The sequence below is a fragment of the Rhincodon typus genome, chromosome 5, assembly GCF_021869965.1.
Source record: "Rhincodon typus isolate 14 chromosome 5, sRhiTyp1.1, whole genome shotgun sequence".
NCBI classification, from domain to species: Eukaryota; Metazoa; Chordata; class Chondrichthyes; order Orectolobiformes; family Rhincodontidae; genus Rhincodon; species Rhincodon typus.
This window is the reverse complement of record NC_063336.1, coordinates 110,448,708-110,467,280: the sequence shown is the minus strand read 5'-3', so window position 1 is coordinate 110,467,280 and position 18,573 is coordinate 110,448,708. Positions and strand designations below refer to the sequence as shown.

Below are 18,573 nucleotides of genomic sequence, written 5' to 3'. Positions count from 1 at the left end.
GGTCCCGACCCGAAACGTCAGCTTTCCTGCTCCTCTGATGTGCCTGGCCTGCTGTGCTCCTCCAGCTCCACACTGTGTTATCATTGACTCCAGCATCGGCAGTTCTTACTATCTCTGAACAAAAATATTAACCTTTGTTATACCGTGGAATTGGTTTCAAATGTCCAGGCAGGCAGCTAAATCAAAGTATATTCTGAAAAATTGCTTGCCTATGAAAGAACTGAATTGACAACAAATTAAAACCAAAGGAACTAAGGATACTGGAAATCAGAAACTAGTTTTCATCGTGTACCATTGTATTGTTTACATGGCAGTAGCTGTCAATCAGTCCAAAGCACGTGTGGACCTAAATCAAAAACAGAAATTGCTGGGAAAGCTCAACAGATCTGGCAGCATCTGTGGAGTGAAAGCAGAGTTAACATTGCAGGTCCAGTGACCCTTCTTCAGAACAGATTTCTCTCTACAGATGCTGCCAGACCTGCTGAGCTTTTCCAGTAATTTCTGTTTTTGTAACTGAATTGATCACAATGTGCAGTACCTCCAGAATGTTGCTCAATTCAGCCAACAAACAAAAGTTTTCTTCTGATACGTAGTTTCCTTTCTCGCATTTTATTCTCATACATCCAGTCTCGTTATTTGGGCATTCTTTTGTTGCCATCTTCCCTGACTCAACTAGCCCATAGTAAGTGTCGGAACACAGAATGCGACAATCTGAGAAAAGAAAACAGTTATTATCAGAATGCTAAAAACTTGCAAATGTATGAGGTGTGAATGTGTTTTTATCAAACTACGTTATGGGTCATTTTGCTGATTTATTCTGCTCCTCTTCTATTTGCACATATTATTTATTTAACTTTTTGCAACATCAAAATCAAATAGAAATTGACTATCAGTCCAAGCCAGCTTTTTTTTTAAGGGATCTGGTTCCTGAGAGTTTACAGACTGAGAACAGAATATTGGACTGAATCTTCTGGGCTCTGAGGTGGTGGAACAGGAGGCAAGAATTGAATGTAATTTGGCAGAACAATGGCAGACAAGAAACCAGCCACCTTCCCACCTTTACCCAAATTAAGTTTGAGTGGGAAGGTCCATGCTCCGTTCTGCTCAGTTCTGGTTTTTTTCTTCACAGATGCTGCCAGACCTGCTGAGCTTTTCCAGCAACTTCTGTTTTTATATCTGAGAGAGAAGAGGCAGTGAATCACTTAAATAAAAGCAAGATACTACAGATGCTGGAGATCTGAACGAGAAAAACAGAAAGTGCTGGAGAAACCCAACGTCTGGCAGGTCTGGCAACATCTGTAGAATGAGAAACTGAGTTCCCGTTTTTGAGTCCAATATCTCATAATCTTGAACTGAAGGGGTCTGGAAATAATGGTTTGACAAAGTACAGGAAGGTTGAGATTAACAGATGGTGAGAGTGCTCTGAGCAAAAGACAAAAGGGGTGTTAATGGTAGTAAAGAAGAGATATAGACGCAAAGTGGGTACTAATGATGGGTATCAATATTAGGAAATAGGAATGTGGTTTCTCAGCAAATTATACTATGTCTTGCTTTTTTAAAATGTAGTAAATATAACCTACCATGTACTGTAGTGTTGCTCCAATTATAACATCGCACTGGTGATTTGGGTAAATGCTCATTTCTCTTCAATTTTAAGAGACAGTTCATTCCTACAGGTTGAATTATTTCAATGAATGAAAACAAGTTAAAAATTTCAGATTTTTTTACAAAGAAAACTAATCACTAGTTAGTTTACAAATCCCAACATCACAAATCCCAGTCTTCAGCCAATTCAATTCACTTCACATGATATTGAAAGGAGCTGAAGATGCTGGACAATTGGCTTCATCAGTGCTGAAGACCTAGCCCCTGAAACATGAGCAGTTTCAGTAATGACAACGTGGAAAATTTTTCCAGCTATTTCCTCTCTATAAAAAGCAGAACAAGTCCAACCTGACAAATTACAGCCCCATGAGTGCACTGTCAATCATTTGCAAAACAATATAATATTGATAGCGCTGCCAAGAGACAATTACTCATCAATAATCTGCTTCTTGATGATCAGTTGAGGTTTCATCGGGACTACTCAGCACTTGAACTCATTATAGACTTCATCATATATGGACTAAAATGCTGAATTCCAGTGGTGGAAGTTACTGTCCTTTACATAAAGATGATATTTGGCATCAAGAACCCATAGCAATGAGATCAACAGGAATCAGCAGGACATTTTCGCTGTTTTGAGTCATAGCTAGCACAAAGGAAAGTAGGTGTGTATGTTGGAGACTAATCAATTCAGCCCATCAGTATATTACTGCAGGAGTTCCTCCTGAACTAGACCCACCCATCTTCAGCTGCTTCCTCAATGTCCTCCAACCCCGGGTGGTGCCATTTTAGGAAGAGCTTCAGCTGGAATTCAAAAATCCTTCTACCTTCTGTTAATATCCAACATTAGATTGTATAAATTGCAATAGTTTGTACATTGCCAGTTTGACAAAATATGTCAATTGAAAGGGATAACTGGAAGTACCATTATCAGGAATACACATTGTCAATTTGCAATTAATTCACTTGGAAAACATACGCAAAAATATAAAATGTGTCCTTATATGAGAAGTGTATTAGAAGTTTTGGGAAAAGAAGCTTTGTCCAACCTTTTCCCCCATAAATCATAACCTTTTGTACACCATCCATTTAGATTAGAACTGTGAATGCATAGATTTTATGGTTGGAATCTTCCCAGACCCTGAATGAGATGGGCTATGACGAGAAATTTATAACACTCAGATGAGACGTCCAGTGAGGTCCCTCTTAACATCAAGACCAAAACATTGCATTCTCCTACCAAGTCCTTGGTGTCAAGATGAGATTCGAACCAGTGAGTGACGAAAGGCCTATAACATTATCACTCTCATAATTACTTAATTTTGCCTCATTAATGTGCAGTGCGCCATTCTCTCGCCTGTCAGTTAGGAACTAGATGCTGTGAATTCCTGATATAAAAGGCCAAGCAGGTATCCAGTGACTCCAGGTCGCTGCTTGTTCCTCCAGACCACCATCGTAGAGACTTGGAGCCATCACTGCAGGGCACGCATTATAGGCAACAGCCACATAGACAGTGCCATCTGATGTGTACCGGCCTCTTCGCATGAGCAAGCACATTGAAGTACTGCACTTCAATGCTGCATTTCGGAGCAGACGGATACCCACCATTGGAATGCAGCTACAAGAACACTTTGCACTCAAGAGCAGGCACCCAGCTACGGGTTGGACCAGGCTACATCTCAGGACTCACTCTCTCAGTGCTCACTCTTATCACACCTACCTGAATGCTCACAGCATCCCTGCCATGTCTATTTGTGCTTTCCCCCCTCTTCAGCCATAATTTAAAGGCTCACAGTACTTCTGTCTTGCCTTGCTGCTTAATGCAGACAGTCAGCTCGTCATGCTTGCATGAGTGAAGAGTGGTGAGTATGTCTTTAAATAGCTCTAACAGCATCCGGAGTAGGGTCAGGTTAAGTACTTCTACTCTTCCTATGAATTAAATTGCTGCAGCCCATTAATTGAACAAAATAAGGTAGGAACTTTGGACTGGAATGGGAGTGTTTGGAGTGGAAAAACATCCCTAGAGTAATTAGTATTCTTTAAAGGGAATAACTAAGAAGTTTAATCTAAAGGAAGGTCATGACAGCAGAGCTCACGCCTGTGGTCTGCTTCTTCTGTTCAGTGTGGGATCTTATGGATATGTCCAGTGTCCTTGGCAACTATGTCCAGCAGGAAATGTATCCAGCTGCAGCTACAGGTTAACAGCATTGCAGGGCTGGAGCTGTAGATAGGCTCACTGCGGGGTATCCGCGAAGCTAATATTGTCATGGATAGCACATTCAGGGAGGTCTTCACACTGCAGGTAAAGATTAAACATTAAAAAAAAAGATTAAAAAAAAAAAAACAGGCAGAAAGGGGGATGAATGATCACCAGGAGCCAGGAACGTTACACCACAGGAGTCTCCAGTGGTGAAGGGAGGAAGAAGACTGGCAGGGCAATAGTGATTGGGGAATCAATAATAAATTGAACAGACAGACATATCTGCAGCCACAACATAGATTCCCAGATGGCATTTTACCTTTCTAATGCTAAGGTCAAGGATATCTTGAAGAAGGAATTGGGCATTTGAAATTAGACTGGTCATTGTATATATTGGTATCAATAACACAGATAAAGAAGCTCAATATATAGAGAGTTAGGCCTTAAATTAGAAAGTAGGTTCTTAAAGGTAATAATCTCAGGATTCCTACCAGTGCTACACACTAGCAAGCAACAAAGTAACAGGATATTTCAGAAGAATAGATGAAGCTGAAGAAATAGTTTGCCGGTTGGGATTCTGATTGAGGGGATATTGGGACCAGCTCTGGGTCCGAACAGAATGAGTTGCTTCTGGGCAGGACCAAGACCAATGTCTTTGGGTTTGGTGGTTTGGGTGTAGTGCTCTCAGGGAAGGTTTAAACTGGAATGGCAGGGAGATGGGAACTTGAACAGGGAGACAGAGAAGGTGGAAACAAGGAGAGAAATGAAACTCAAAAAGTAAAAAGCAGAATTGGAAACCAGACAAAAAAGGGCCATAGTGCAAAATGAAGGTAACTAAGAATGTATTGCTACAGTATTTGCAAGATATTGAATATGCTGATGCTAAGAGAATAGGAAATTATTTTAGGTTTTACCACAGTACTTTAATCACTGGACAACATAAATGGATGGATTTTACTTCTTACCACTGTTTGCTGTACTTGTCACAAAGCTTTTTTTATCTGGGCAAACGGCATCCTATAAATAAGACACATGACCAACAACATAAGAATGAATGATTTGATTTTTGAATGCTTGTCATTTTTCTATAGATTTCACATTGCTCAAAACAGAAGGTAAGCCAACAATAATTCTTAATGCTTAATTTGGATAAGCGTCCAACAATATCACATTCACAGAATAGTCAATCAGGAAAGCTTTCCAAATTCATGTAGTCTAATCAAATAAATTAATTCAGGTTGGTCAGTGAACCTACTGATGAACCAGTTAAAGGCTATTTAAAGATTATCTGAAAGAGATCCTCAGGCAGATGAATAGTCATGTACAATGTAGATAGCAATATATATCATGCAGCATATATTATGTTCAAAATGTAATTTACTTGTGTCATGAATCATATTCAATCCCAGAAATTTTCACAGATTATATTGAAATGCATGTACAGCATATTCAGTTAATTATTATACAGTGGAAGCAAGGGATTCCCAGAGGCTGCAGTTTTGCTAATTCTCTCCATTGTTTCCTGTCATCAATAAAAACATCTATACAATCACATTAATCAATCATCCTATTTTTTTAAAAATTCACAGGATAGTGGGTGTTGCTATCTGAGCCATCATTTATTGCCCAGAGGGCAGCTAAGAGTCAAACACATTGCTATGGGTTTGGAGTTGCATGTAGGCCAGAGCAGGCAAGGCTAGCAAATTTTCTTCACTAAACAAATGGGTTTTTACGACAATCAACAGAGATCACATGTCACCATTAGGTCAGTCCTTTATCCCTGACTTTGTTGAATACAATTGTCACCATCTGCCTGGTGGGATTCAAACCCAGACGCCCAGAACAATAGTTTGAAGTTCTGGAAGTTAGAACAGCGATGTTACCACTATCTCCCTGGTATCTTTTATATGGAATTCCTTCATGTATTCAATCATAATGTAATTAGTGCCTTTATATCATCAACCAGATTTCATTCCATTTTACTTTACTGTTTCGTTCAAACTCTACATATTCATCAGCCTGCAATCTCATAGACATTATTGTATTGTATTTGCTTGCTTTGACTACGATATTTCATAATTGGGGGCTTTACTCCTTCGACAATCAGCTGATACTCTCCCCATCCTTGCTTGCAGACCACTAAACCTGAGCAAGTTCACCTTCGTATGTAGGAACATAAGGGAGCATATGGTTTTGTTTGTAATTTCATTCATAACAGTACACTGACTAGACCACATCACGTTTTGATAGCTGCCCTACACATCCTCTATATCATTTAATCAAATGGTATTTTGGAAATATTTCCAACTAAAATATTTTTGGGAACCAGTTTTGATGGCCATCAGCAAATTACAATGTAACTCACATCCTTATTATATTGTAGATAGCTCCTTCCATAGACCTGGATAGCCTACCAGAAATATGCAACATTGCTGGGTGGAAAATCAGCAAGGATCTCGAATGCCACACTTGCATTGGATTGGATGTATTTTAAGTAGAAAGACCATTTACTCACAAATAACTGAGAACTCAAAGGCGGTAGCAGAAGAGAGACAGCCACAATTACAAGAAGCATCACATGCATGGTTTTGAGATTTTCCTGGAAGAAATATTTTATAAACTCAATCATTAACTGAACAACGAAAATGCAAGTTTGTAATTTCCTCATGAGTAGTGAGCTGAAGAGTAATGGGATGAGACGGCAAGTGGATTGTGGCTTGAACTTCAAAGAGGTAAACAGTTTACGGAAGAATCCCATTTCCACCTTAGGGCAGCGGTGCCTTCAAATTAGGTGATCCACATCTCGACCTTCTCAGCTTTGATCAGCACTAGCGGTCACAAATTGATGCACAAGCTATGATTGGCAGGTCCTAGTATTTTAGGCCCATGATATGGAGTCATAGAGCATGGAAGCAGACCCTTCAGTCTAACTCATCTGTGCCTACCAGAACTTGTCCCATTTTCCAGCATTTGGCCCATATCCCTCTAAACCCTTTCTATTCATATACATATCCAGATGACTTTAAATGTTGTAATTGTAGCAGCCTCCATCACTTCCTGTGGCAGCTCATTCCACACACCCACCATCCTCTGTGTGAAAAAATTACCTCTCAGGTCCTTTTTAAATCTTTCCCTTCTCACCTCAAACTTATGCTGTCCAGTTTTGGACTCCCCTATCCTAGAAAAAATACCTTGTCTATTCACCCTATCCATACCCCTCAAGATTTTATAAACCTCTATAAGGTCACCCTTCAGCTCCGAAGCTCCAGGGAAAATAGCCCCAGACTATTCAGTGCCTCCCTATGGCTCAAACACGCCAGACCCGGCAACATCCTTGTAAATCTTTTCTGCACCATCTCAAGTTTAACAAAATATTTCCTACATGACGGCAATCAGAATTGTCCACAGTATTCTAAAAATGGCCTCACCAATGTCCAGTACAGCCGCACATGATATCCAAACTCCTACACTCAAAGCTATGATCAATGAAGGCAAGTGTGCCAAATGCCTTCCTCACCATCCTATCTACCTGTGACTCAACTTTCAACAAACTACGCACCTGCATCCCTAGATCTCTTTTTTTGGCAACATTCCCCAGGGCCTACCATTAACTGTTTACGTCCTGCCCTGTTTTTGCCTTTCCAACTACAATACCTCACATTTATCTAAATTAAACTCTATCTGCCACCACTTGGCTCATTGGCACATCTGATAAAGGTCCCGTTATACTCTGAGATAATCTCCATCACTGTCCACTGTACCACCAATTTTGGTGTCATCTGCACACTTATTAAACATATCTCCTGTGCTCACATGCAACTCATTTATCTCAATGACGAAAAGCAGTGGACACAGCACTGATCCTTGTGGCACATCACTGATCACAGGACTCCAGGCTGAAAAACAACTCTCCCCCACTACCTTCTGTCCCCTTCCTTCAAACCAATTTTGTATCCAGTTGGCTAGCTCCCCTCCGGATCTCATCTGATCTGACCTTACTAACCAGCCCACCATGCAGATCCTTTTCTAACACCTTGCTGAAGTCTATATAGACAACATCTACTGCTCTGCCATCATCAATCTTCTTTGTCATCTCCTCAAAAAACTCAATCAAGTTAGCGAGACACAATGTTCCATGCACAAAACCATGTTGACTATCCCTAATTAGTCCTTGTCTTTCTAAATGCATGTAAATCCTGTCCTCAGGATTCCGTCCAACAACCTACTCACCACTGATGTAAGGCTCACCAGTCTATAGTTCCCTAACTTTTCCTTACAGCCTTTCTTAAATAATGGCACCACGTTAGCCAACCTCCAATCTTCTTGGCACATTACCTGTAGCTATTGATGATGCAAATGTCTCACCAACAATCCCGCCCTAGCTTCCCACAAAGTTCATGTTCCCTTTTTGCCCAAACATAGACCAGGTGGTGCTAGAAACAGAGAAGTACATGCAAATATTGTCCTGACACTGAGTAGTCAGTAAACAGCATGGCCAAGCTAATGCATGTTCCAAATAATTTTGTTGAACAGATGACATTCTCTATTTACCTTTGGAAAAAGAAGCAATTAATTCCAGGAAGTTACAGTGTATTTAGAAAGAGTTCCTTTAAAGAAAGAATATATGCAGGCCTGAATGTATAGGCCAACATTTGTTCCTTGAACTGCTACCCTGAGGTGGTAGTGGCTTGCAAAGTCATTTCAGAGGTCACTTTCAGCAGACTGCATTATAGTGCGATTGGAATCATACATCGGTCAGACCCTGTATGGACATTATTCCCAGGGTTGTTAGAAAAGTTTATAAAAAAATCAATGTCCCCAATATACCTGCCTAATGGACTCAGATTAACAGAAAACACTGAGTAGGTTTCTGATTTAACAAGAACTACCTCTTAGAAGCAATCAATTCTAACTACACACAAATAAAAATCTGAGATTTCAATATATAACTCTTTCTTGAACCTCTATACACACATGTAGATAGACACTGTCAGAAAAGAACGCAGATGTCATGGGTGGAGAGAAATGCAATTCAATAGCACCAGTTCACAGGATTCGAGGAGACATTGCTTTTACTTCTCCTGTCCTACTGAACTCTGATTTCTTTATTTCTACATCCTGTCAGTTCTTTGGTGAGGATTCAGGGCAATTTGCACACTCTGTCAGTCACTGCCTAAAGGCAACGCCTTACGGCAACTAAGGAGATAGGATAGGTAGCTATCTTCCAGGTCTTGGTTTATTTCACTACGAGAGAGAAAGAGAGACATTGAATGGAATCTTATAGGGTCTGAACAATATGGACCTTGTGGCAGAACTATATGCAAGAGGTCAAGCAAAGCCTATCTCTATAATGGAAGCAACTCACTGAGTCTTTTATGCATTTGTTCAGTGGCAAGGCAAGTTTCTTACTGAGCTACAGTGAGCTGCCAATTAAAGGGGATTAGAGCTTGTTAAATGCCTTATCAACACTAATTAACCACCTCCTTAGTATTCAGCATCTGAATTTACCAAACACGCCAAACAAGATAGACATCAAAAATTCTCAACATGGAAGTTAGAGCAGGTACCTGGTGACTACAGCTCATTACCTGCAAACAACCACCATCTTGTTCAGCACCATATAGCATTTCCAGAGGACTCTGCAGTGGATCAGAGAGGTGCCATGCGTAATGTGACGCGTTGATAAATGTCAGATGTCAATGCCTGGGGTGAAGGGTGAGTGCAGCTGGTGCCGATGCAAGGCAGGTTTTCAGAGAGCACCGAGGTATGCTCAGAGTGAGTGAGCACTACGACAGCAAGAGACAAGTCCAGAGATGCAGCACAGTGTCGTTGCTGTAATAGCATTGCAATGACAATGGCTGAGTTCCAGCATTCAAGTACAGATGCATCCTGAATGTGGATTGGAGGTGTGCCAGGAGGGTTGTTAGAAGGTGGCACATACTGAGTGCAATGTCCATGAAAATGGGGTATGTGCCCTGAAATGTTGGTGTATGGTGTCTTACATGAAGTTATTCAGAAAAAGCAATGAACTGAATTTGCTGGCTACCTACATTGATTTCCATGTGGAGAATTCTCAATGTCTACCTTGCTCGGCGCATTTGTAAGATATAACTTAATGAGGTTAGTTGTCCCATCAACAAGTTATTTAACATGTAACAATCTCCCTTAACTGGCAACTTGTCACTGCGTGGTGAGAAACTCACCATACTGCCTGTGAAAAGTATAGTTGGAATGAGTTGCCACCTGACATTAAGGTGGGTCTCACTGGAATTTTGTCTGATTCTGTCACAAATCTTGCCATAACCCACATCACTCAGACCTTTATAAGATTCTGTCCAATGTTTCTCTCACTCGCTGTCTCTGGCTGAAAACAAGACATGTCCAAAGCACTGTTGAAGGAAACTACACAAACTGCAAAACCAAGAATTCCCAAACAAGTACTCAACTCCCAAAGTCTATGCAACTGAAATTATCCGCTTTATTAGCCATACTGTTTCACAACTTATTTGTCATGGACAAGCCAAAGTCTGATTCCTGTATTCTCTTTCTACTATTCCTTTTTAGGTTCATTTCTCATTTCTAATGAGTAAGTGGCACTTTACTACATATTCTTGCATTTTAGTAGCTAATAAACTCAATCTTTCTTTATTCAATAAAGCCTGGTTGCATTGGCACCTTTTAAAACAAAGTTATACCTATTTTCCTAATGAACCAATTCAAAAATGTTATTTCCACCTCGGCAGCAAATGGAAGTTAAACCTGGGCCTCCTTGGTCATCGGGTAGGGATACTGTCACTGCACCACAAGCCTAGTCTGGTGAAATGTATCCACAGGGGAAAAGATTGTTTTTTATTAATTGGTCTTGTTGCGACCAGACAGGAGAGAAGTTAAGTGAGAAAGAGAGCAGTACATCCCTGCTCACCCAAGACCGTAACTATTTGGGGCCAACCCATCTAGAAGTGTAATGAATTAAGTATCTTCATCCTGAGCCAAATGTAACATCAGTTGCTTTGAATGCATCAAGATCCATCAAAATTAAACGAAACAAATAACCATGGAATCATACAGTCATAGAGTCACACAGCAAGGAAAAAGACCTTTCAGTCCAACTCATCCATGCTGGCCAAGTTTCTCAAACTAAAAAGTTCCATTTGCCTGCGCTTTCTATTTCTATTTTGTATCTGTCCAAATGTCAGTTGATCTGTTTTATCTTAAGCAATAAGTGTTAGCTAGAACTGTTGTATGAAGAGACAAAGTTGACCTAATAAAGCTCCCTGTGACTGAATAAATCCTGTTTAAGAACTGATTTTTTTTTTACAAATATTGACTATACATCAGAAATGAATGGTCGAATAATTTAATTGATCATCAAGAACAAATCAATTAGTCATAGAGTCATAGAGACGTACAGCATGGAAACAGACCCTTCGGTCCAACTTGTCCACACCGACTGGATATCCTAAATAGAATCTAGAGGAACACAGCAGGCCAGGCAGCATCAGAGGAGCAGGAAAGCTAACGTTTCGGGTAGGGACCCTTCTTTCTGCTGTGTTCCTCCAGCTCCACACTGTGTTTTCTCAGACTCCAGCATCGGCAGTTCTTACTATCTCTAAATAGAATCTAGTCACTTTTGCCAGCATTTGTTCCATATCCCTCCAAACCCTTCCTATTCATGTACCCATCCAGGTGCCTTTTAAATGTTGTAATTGTACCAGCCTCCATGACTTCTTTTAGCAGCTCAGTCCATACACACACCACCCTCTGTGTGAAAAGGTTGCCCTTTAGGTCCCTTTTAAATCTTTCCACTCTCACCTTAAACCTCTACCCTCTAGTTTTGGACACCCCCACCATGAGGAAGAGATTTAAAAAAAGTTGTATATAATTTGCAATACTGGAAATGTTGCTTTGAGAAACCTGTGAGTTTGATTCAAGGGCATTTTTATTTTTAAAGTAATATAGGATTCAGTTCTATTCAATCACATTTTAGTAACACTGATCATTTAGATTAAGAGAATCACTCCATGTTACATTTAGTAACGACTTCAAAAAACTGAACACACAATAAAACAAAGCCAATAGAATAATTTATACTCACAGCTTCGTTAGGTACTTGATTTTTTTGTTAGACCTTCGATGAAACAAGTCAGTAGATTCGTGATTCGCCATCTAATGTGGTTGCCAGGTGTAAGCAATGTTTATAAGTGATGAAATATAGCAACAAACTGATAATCTAATTATATGAGCCAATGCACAATGTACTTAACTATTAGAATAATCGCAAGCAAATCAAATGCTACACCTATGTAAAGCTCCTAAATATATTTGCATTTTTTGAATACACCTTTGCAAATATTTGTTCCACTATTGGAGAGTTTTGACGTAACAACATGGTTTTACATTAATTTGTTAATTAGTGGGGCAGAAATTAGATAAAGGGGCCTTTTTCAAGATGGCAGCAGGTGAATAGTGGAGTTTTGCAGGGATCACAAATATACACGTTATACATTAATAATATGGATGAAGGAACTGAGGGCATTGTTGTTAAGTTTGAAGATGTCACAAAGTGGGTGGAGAGCTTGCAGAAGGACCTGGACAGTTTAGGAGAGTAGGCAAAGAAATGGCAGATGGAATACAAAATGGGAAAATGTGAGATTATGCACTTTGGTAGGAAGAATAGAGACGCAGACTATTTTCTAATGGGGAAAGGCTTCAGAAATCTGAAGCACAAAGGGACGTGGGAGTCCTAGGTCAGGATTCCCTTGAAGTTAATATGCAAGTTCAGTTGGCAGTTGGGAAGGCAAATACAATGTAAGCATTCATTTTGAGAGGGCTGGAATACAAGAGCTGAGATGTACTGCTGAGGCTGTTTACGGCTCTGATCAGACTTCATTTGGCCTATTGCGACCAGTTTTGGATCCTATACCTAAGGAAGAATGAGCTGGCATTGGAGGGGGTCCAGAGGAAGTTTACAAGCATGATCCCAGGGATGAAGTGCTTTTCATATGAGAAGCAGTTGAAGACACTAGGTCTGTAGTTGATGGACTTTAGAAGGATGAGGGGAATCTGATTGAAACTTACAGAATTCTGAGAGGCATAGACAGAGTGGATGTGGAAAAGATGTTTCTACAAGTTGGAGAGACTATGACCCAAGGGCATAGCCTCAGAGTGAAAGGCCGACCCTTTAGAACTGAGATTAGGAGGGATATCTTCAGCCAGAGGGTGGTGAATCTGTGGAACTTTTTGTCAAAGAAGGCTGTGGAGGCCAAGCCATTGACTGTATTTAAGATAGAGATAGATAAGTTCTTGATCAGTAAAGACATCTTGCCCACAATATGACCCTTGCAGCTATAAGAAACATCATAGATCAAACTACCAACATCCTGAAGTAATGGTCCTGCTGCCTGGCCTGGATCCTCCATTATTTATCTGAGTACGTATCCAAATTTGTTGTAGTCTGCTGCAGGCTTTACAATTGCACAATCATGAGGGCACAGCCCTTGTCAAACAGACATTCAGAGGGACTTCAGAAAGCGGCAATGAAAAGACATCTGGTGTTAATTGTTATTTTAATCAATCTGTTTGGATGTGTGATGACACATCCTGCAGAAAATGAGATTTGAACCCAGATGTCCTGGCTCGGAGGTAGAGGTACGTAAACTACACTGTACGGTGCCACAAGAGCTCTTTAGGGTAGCACGGTGGTTCAGTGGTTAGCACTGCTGCCTCACCGCGCCAGGGACCTGGGTTTGATTCCAGCCTTGGGTGACTGTCTGTTTGGAGTTTGCACATTCTCCCTGTGTCTGCGTGGGTTTCCTCCCACAGTCCAAAAATGTGCAGGCTAGGTGGATTGGCCATGCTAAATTGCCCGTAATGTTCAGGGATGTGTAGATTAGGTGGGTTATAGGGGGATGGATCTGAGCGGGATGCTCTGACGGTCACTGTGGACATGTTGGGCCGAAGGGCCTGTACCCACACCGTAGGGATTCTATGAAATGACGACCCTCAACTTGGAACTCAAACCCATGATCCTGAGATTAAGTGTTCCATGCTCTAGCACACACCTAGGTGAGCACCTGATGTTAACTGACCATCAATTGTATTTAAATGTATCCTGATGTTAGGTATTAACTGGGGATTCACATGTGCTCTTATAAATAAGAACAGACCAAAATTGTGGCTGTTGGGGCCAGGAAGTACATGTTTGTAATGTGCATTTCTATGTGGAAATGTTTATAAAAGTATATAAAGGGCCTTCTTGTGGCACAGTGGTAGTGTCTCTGCCCCTGAACTGGGAGGCCTAGGTTCAAATTGCACCTGCTCCAGATGTGTGTAATAACACCTCTGAACAGGTTGATTAGAAAAATAGTTTAAATAAAAAAAAGATTCCACTTCTACCTTTAACAACCTGGTTTACAGGAATATAACATTCAGGACTCTTTGTTCTGCAATGTAGATTAGTAATGGAATTAATAACGATGGTGTTGGGGTTAGGGGAAGTAGCAGGATGTAGATGATAATGCTGTTAAAGCAATGATCAAAGATGGTTTAGTCACTGATTGAGATCCAGGATGTGGAGGGCCAAAAGAAATGAGATAGTCAAAGGGGTGGGAGAATTTTCACAACAGCTAAGATTTGCTAAGGATAAAAGAGCAAAGAAATCTGAGGAGAGGGGACTAGAGGATTTTAAATTCAGGTGAAATCACCATTGAATGAAGAGTAGCTTAGAACAAAAGACAGAGGAAGAAGAGAAGGGAGAATATTTTTGTGAGGAAGGCAACATGGTAATTGGGAGAGTGTCACATTATAAGGAGTTTAATAGAAAGGAGAACTGGATGAGAAAAGCCTTTTGAAGGAGGAATCAACAAAGATGGTATTTAGTGATTGGAGGTAAACAAGAGCAGAGACCTGAGGATTGCTGAAGGAAAGAGAGGCAGGTGCCAAACAGGCACAGAGGAAAATACCAAGAGAGGGGCAGAGAGAGAAGCAACAGGTTTATTTGAAAGGGGCCCACCTCTAAGAAAAATCAGGAAAGCTGTCAGTTCAAAATGAGTGGCAAATGAGGAGTGGTAGCAAATTATATGTAGGCTGGTGGTTTGGAAGATAACAGATATCAGAAATGAAATCTTTTATGTTGTGAAATGCAAATGCAATGTTAATAACAGTGACGCATTTGGAGTCACTTTGCATCAGTTCACAAAAATAATTAATACAAAAAGCAAGTAGTTTATTTTGCATTTGGCAGTGATACAACAGCAACAATTTACATTTATAAAACATTGTTAAAATGATGAAAAGATCTCAGTGTGATTCTCTGCAGCCTTTGCAAAACTATGTTAGGCACTGAGGCAATACTAGGCAGGGTAGTGAAAACTTTTAGGAGTAGCACCTTAAAAGAAGAAAGTTAGAGAGATGGAGAGGTGTGGGAGGAGTGGGTTTCCAGAACTTGGGCCATAGGTAGCTGAAGGCACGGCCTCCAATGGTGGACTAATTAAAATCAGAAATGTTCAAGAGACCAGAATTAGATGAAGCACAGATATCTCAGAGGGTTGTGTGGTTGGAGGAGATTAGAAGTAGAAAGGTGCAAGATCGCAGAGGGAATTAAAAACATGGACGAGAATTTTAAAATTGAGGAATTATTTGAGCAGCTAATATAGGTCAATGAGTATAGAGCTGTTAGTTCCATTATAATGTTCATTAATAATAAAGAAAACAATTTGGCATATCCATAGATTCCAGAACTTTATCAGCAACCTACACATATATTTTACTCTGAGTTTGAACATTAAGAGAAGAGTAATTGGCTCCTGGTTACTCAGGTTTATTTAGATCTGTTATCCTTGCTACCTGCAAATTTCCTGAAGTAAGCCTAGCTGAAACAAAGCTAATAAACCCAGTCTAATCTGAATCTAGGCTAATCTGTTTTGGAGATGCTGAATAATTATTTCATCTGATGGATATAAGGAAAGATCACTTTGTACCAAAAGCACAACATCTAATTATGCCTTTCATTCTCACCATCGCAGTGTCTTTTACTGTGCAGTATAATGCATGGTAAAATCAGGCTTTTAAATTTTTCCAAACGTTGGAGTAAGTAAAACAACAGTTGTGTAAAGTTGAAAAGTTTTCCTTTTGTACATTTACAGGAGATAATATGGTGTTAGTTTCACAGTTGCCCATCTGTACTGAGAACAAAGCTGAGTACTAAGAAGCCTCACACCTCTTATGCTGGCACTATTAATGCGTACTAATCAATCATTGCTGATTAACATTTGGCCAGTCCTCTAGTATTTAGTGCAAGTAAAGATGAAAGCCATCAGTGAGTAACAAGCCTTCTGAAATATTCACTTCACACCATTTCAAACTGAGCTGCCAGACACCTCTAATTAATGGTGGTAGATGTAGAGACAATTATCGCTGTTTCACTCTATTATCCTGGGAATCTGTGGTTTTACTGCCTTGCACCAATTAAACCAGTCCAAACAGATGATACAGCACAGTTCAGGTTTCATCATACGTATTGTGATTTTCAATATTATTCCTTAATTATGCACAGTTTCTGTGATTACCTTGAACTGTTCCAAACAGGCAAATGAAGCATCTTTCAGTGCCAGATGGAAAGGTGGAGTATAAAATTTGAAAATATGAGGTTGGTGGGAAGAAAAGGAAAATAGATTATTATTGAAATGGAAAGAGACTGCTTAGCACAGCAGCACAGAGACATCAGTGTGTCCTCATGCATGAATTGTAAAATGTTAGCATCCAGATGGGCATAATTGACTGTAACTGAAGGTTGGTTAGAAAGCAGTAGTTGAAGAGTATGCTGCCTTCATAACGGAGATGGTTCAGGTACAGTAAAAATATAATTACTTAAAAGAGAAGGGTACAATAACAAATCCAGAGCTTCCTGGATGACAGAAGAGATCCAAGTTAATGTTGAGTAAAAAATGTCCTTAGGACAGCACAGTAGTTCAGTAGTTAGCACTGCTGCTCTAAGCGCCAGGGACTGCGTTCGATTCCACCCTTGAGCAACTGTCTGTTGGGAATATGCATGTTGTCCCCGTGCCTGTGCGAGTTTCCTCCCACATCCAAGGATGTTCAGGTTAGGTGGATTGGCCATGCTAAATTGCCCCACAGTGTCTAGTGATGTGTAAACTCGGCGGATTGGCCATGGGAAATGCAAGGCTAACTGGGATAGGGTGGGGGTCTGGGTGGAATGCTGTTCGGAGTGTCAGTGCCCACATGGCCTCTTTCTGCATTTACAAATTCTATGACAAGGATCAGGTAGTATATACAAGTGAGAAACAAGTTGACTACAGAAGTTTAAGAAGGGAATTGATAAAAACAAGTCCAAGAAGCAGTGAGGAACCATGATAAGAGTCTGGCAATTAACATAAAGAGAAAATCGAAAGTCTTCTAGAAACACATCAATGTCTCTGAAACACAGGAAAAATCATCTCTAATCAGGGCTGTCTTGCCACAAAAGAAATGGGAGTAGGAATAAGCCATTCAGCCCCTCAAGCCTGCCCCACCATTCAACAAGATCATGGCTGATCAGCCCTAGGTCTCAGTTCCTCGTGATTTCAAAAATTTACCTACCTCCTCTTTATAAATATTTACAGTGATCTAACCTCTACAGCTCTCTGGGGTAGAGAATTCTCTGGGAGAAGAAATTCCTTTGAATATCATTTTTAAATAAATAAATGTCACTTTATTCTGTAAATATGTTCCCTGATTTGAGATTTCCCCACTAATGGAAACTTCTCTTCAACATCAATCCTGTCAAGCCCCTTTCGAATCTTGTATGTTTCAATAAAATCACTACTCACTCTTCTGAAATCTAATATATAAAGGTCCATCCTGGTTAGTCAATCTTGATGAGTAAATGTCTTCATTCCAGGAATCAGCCTGGAGCATCTATTTTAAATAGGTGCCAAATGCCAGTATATCCTTTCTTAAACATAGGGACCAAAACTGTACACAGTACTTCAGGTGCAGCCTCACTATGACATGACAATTGTACCAAGACTTCCCTATTTTTCAAACTCCAATCTCCATCCCCATTTCAACCCTGAACACTTTATGTCCTTTAATATAAAGTACACACCATTTTCAAGCCACATTATTGCCACTACATCATATTCCCATCTGAAATTTGTGCTTATACCTCACCAATCTTATTCACTGTACTTTGCACCTTTACAATCTGCATTCTAAACCTGTCTTTGTATTCCTTGCAGTCCTTTTAAGTGTGCTCCCATCTAATATTGTACAATTTCCTTCTCTTGTACAATTCAACACTCTCACTCCTTTAAATTCCTTATTCTCCTTTTTCACTTCTATATGCTGCTGCTCATCTACAGCTGCCAATTCCACTTGTGCCCTGTCCAACAATACTAGTGAATCTCCTTGCGATGACATTGGTTCCAAACTTGTTGAGGTGCAACCATTTTGAATATGTGCATCCTACCTTAGGACTTGTCATAAGGAATGTATCCTCAATTTTTGAATGTACTCTCTGTGCTGTCGTTAGCTCATTCTGAACCCACTAACATTTTACTACTTCACTCACCCTCTCTCTGCTCGGTAACTCATCAAATCTCTCTGCTCTCAGTAATTCTCTGTTTTCACTAAATCTTTATGTGCTCAATAACCATCGAGTCTCTCATCAAACAAAAACAAAGTTGCTGGAAAAGCCCAGCAGGTCTGGCAGCATCTGTGAAGGCAAAAACAGAGTTAACGTTTCAGGTCCAGTGACCCTTCCTCAGAAC

General features: G+C 40.2%; 1 protein-coding gene across 1 annotated transcript in view; it reads right to left on the bottom strand.

Moving 5' to 3' along the window:
- LOC125483161 (adhesion G protein-coupled receptor F5-like) overlaps positions 1–11,979 on the bottom strand; it is a 32,477-nt gene extending 20,498 nt beyond the window's left edge. Inside the window, exons 1-5 of the mRNA XM_048597117.1 lie at positions 11,901–11,979; positions 6,321–6,404; positions 4,771–4,822; positions 1,581–1,670; positions 539–711 (exon numbers count right to left, since the gene is read on the bottom strand). Coding sequence (XP_048453074.1) covers positions 539–711; positions 1,581–1,670; positions 4,771–4,822; positions 6,321–6,389 — 384 coding nt within the window. The 5' untranslated portion in view covers positions 6,390–6,404; positions 11,901–11,979. The remainder of the gene's footprint in view (positions 1–538; positions 712–1,580; positions 1,671–4,770; positions 4,823–6,320; positions 6,405–11,900) is intronic.
- Positions 11,980–18,573: the final 6,594 nt, after the last annotated feature.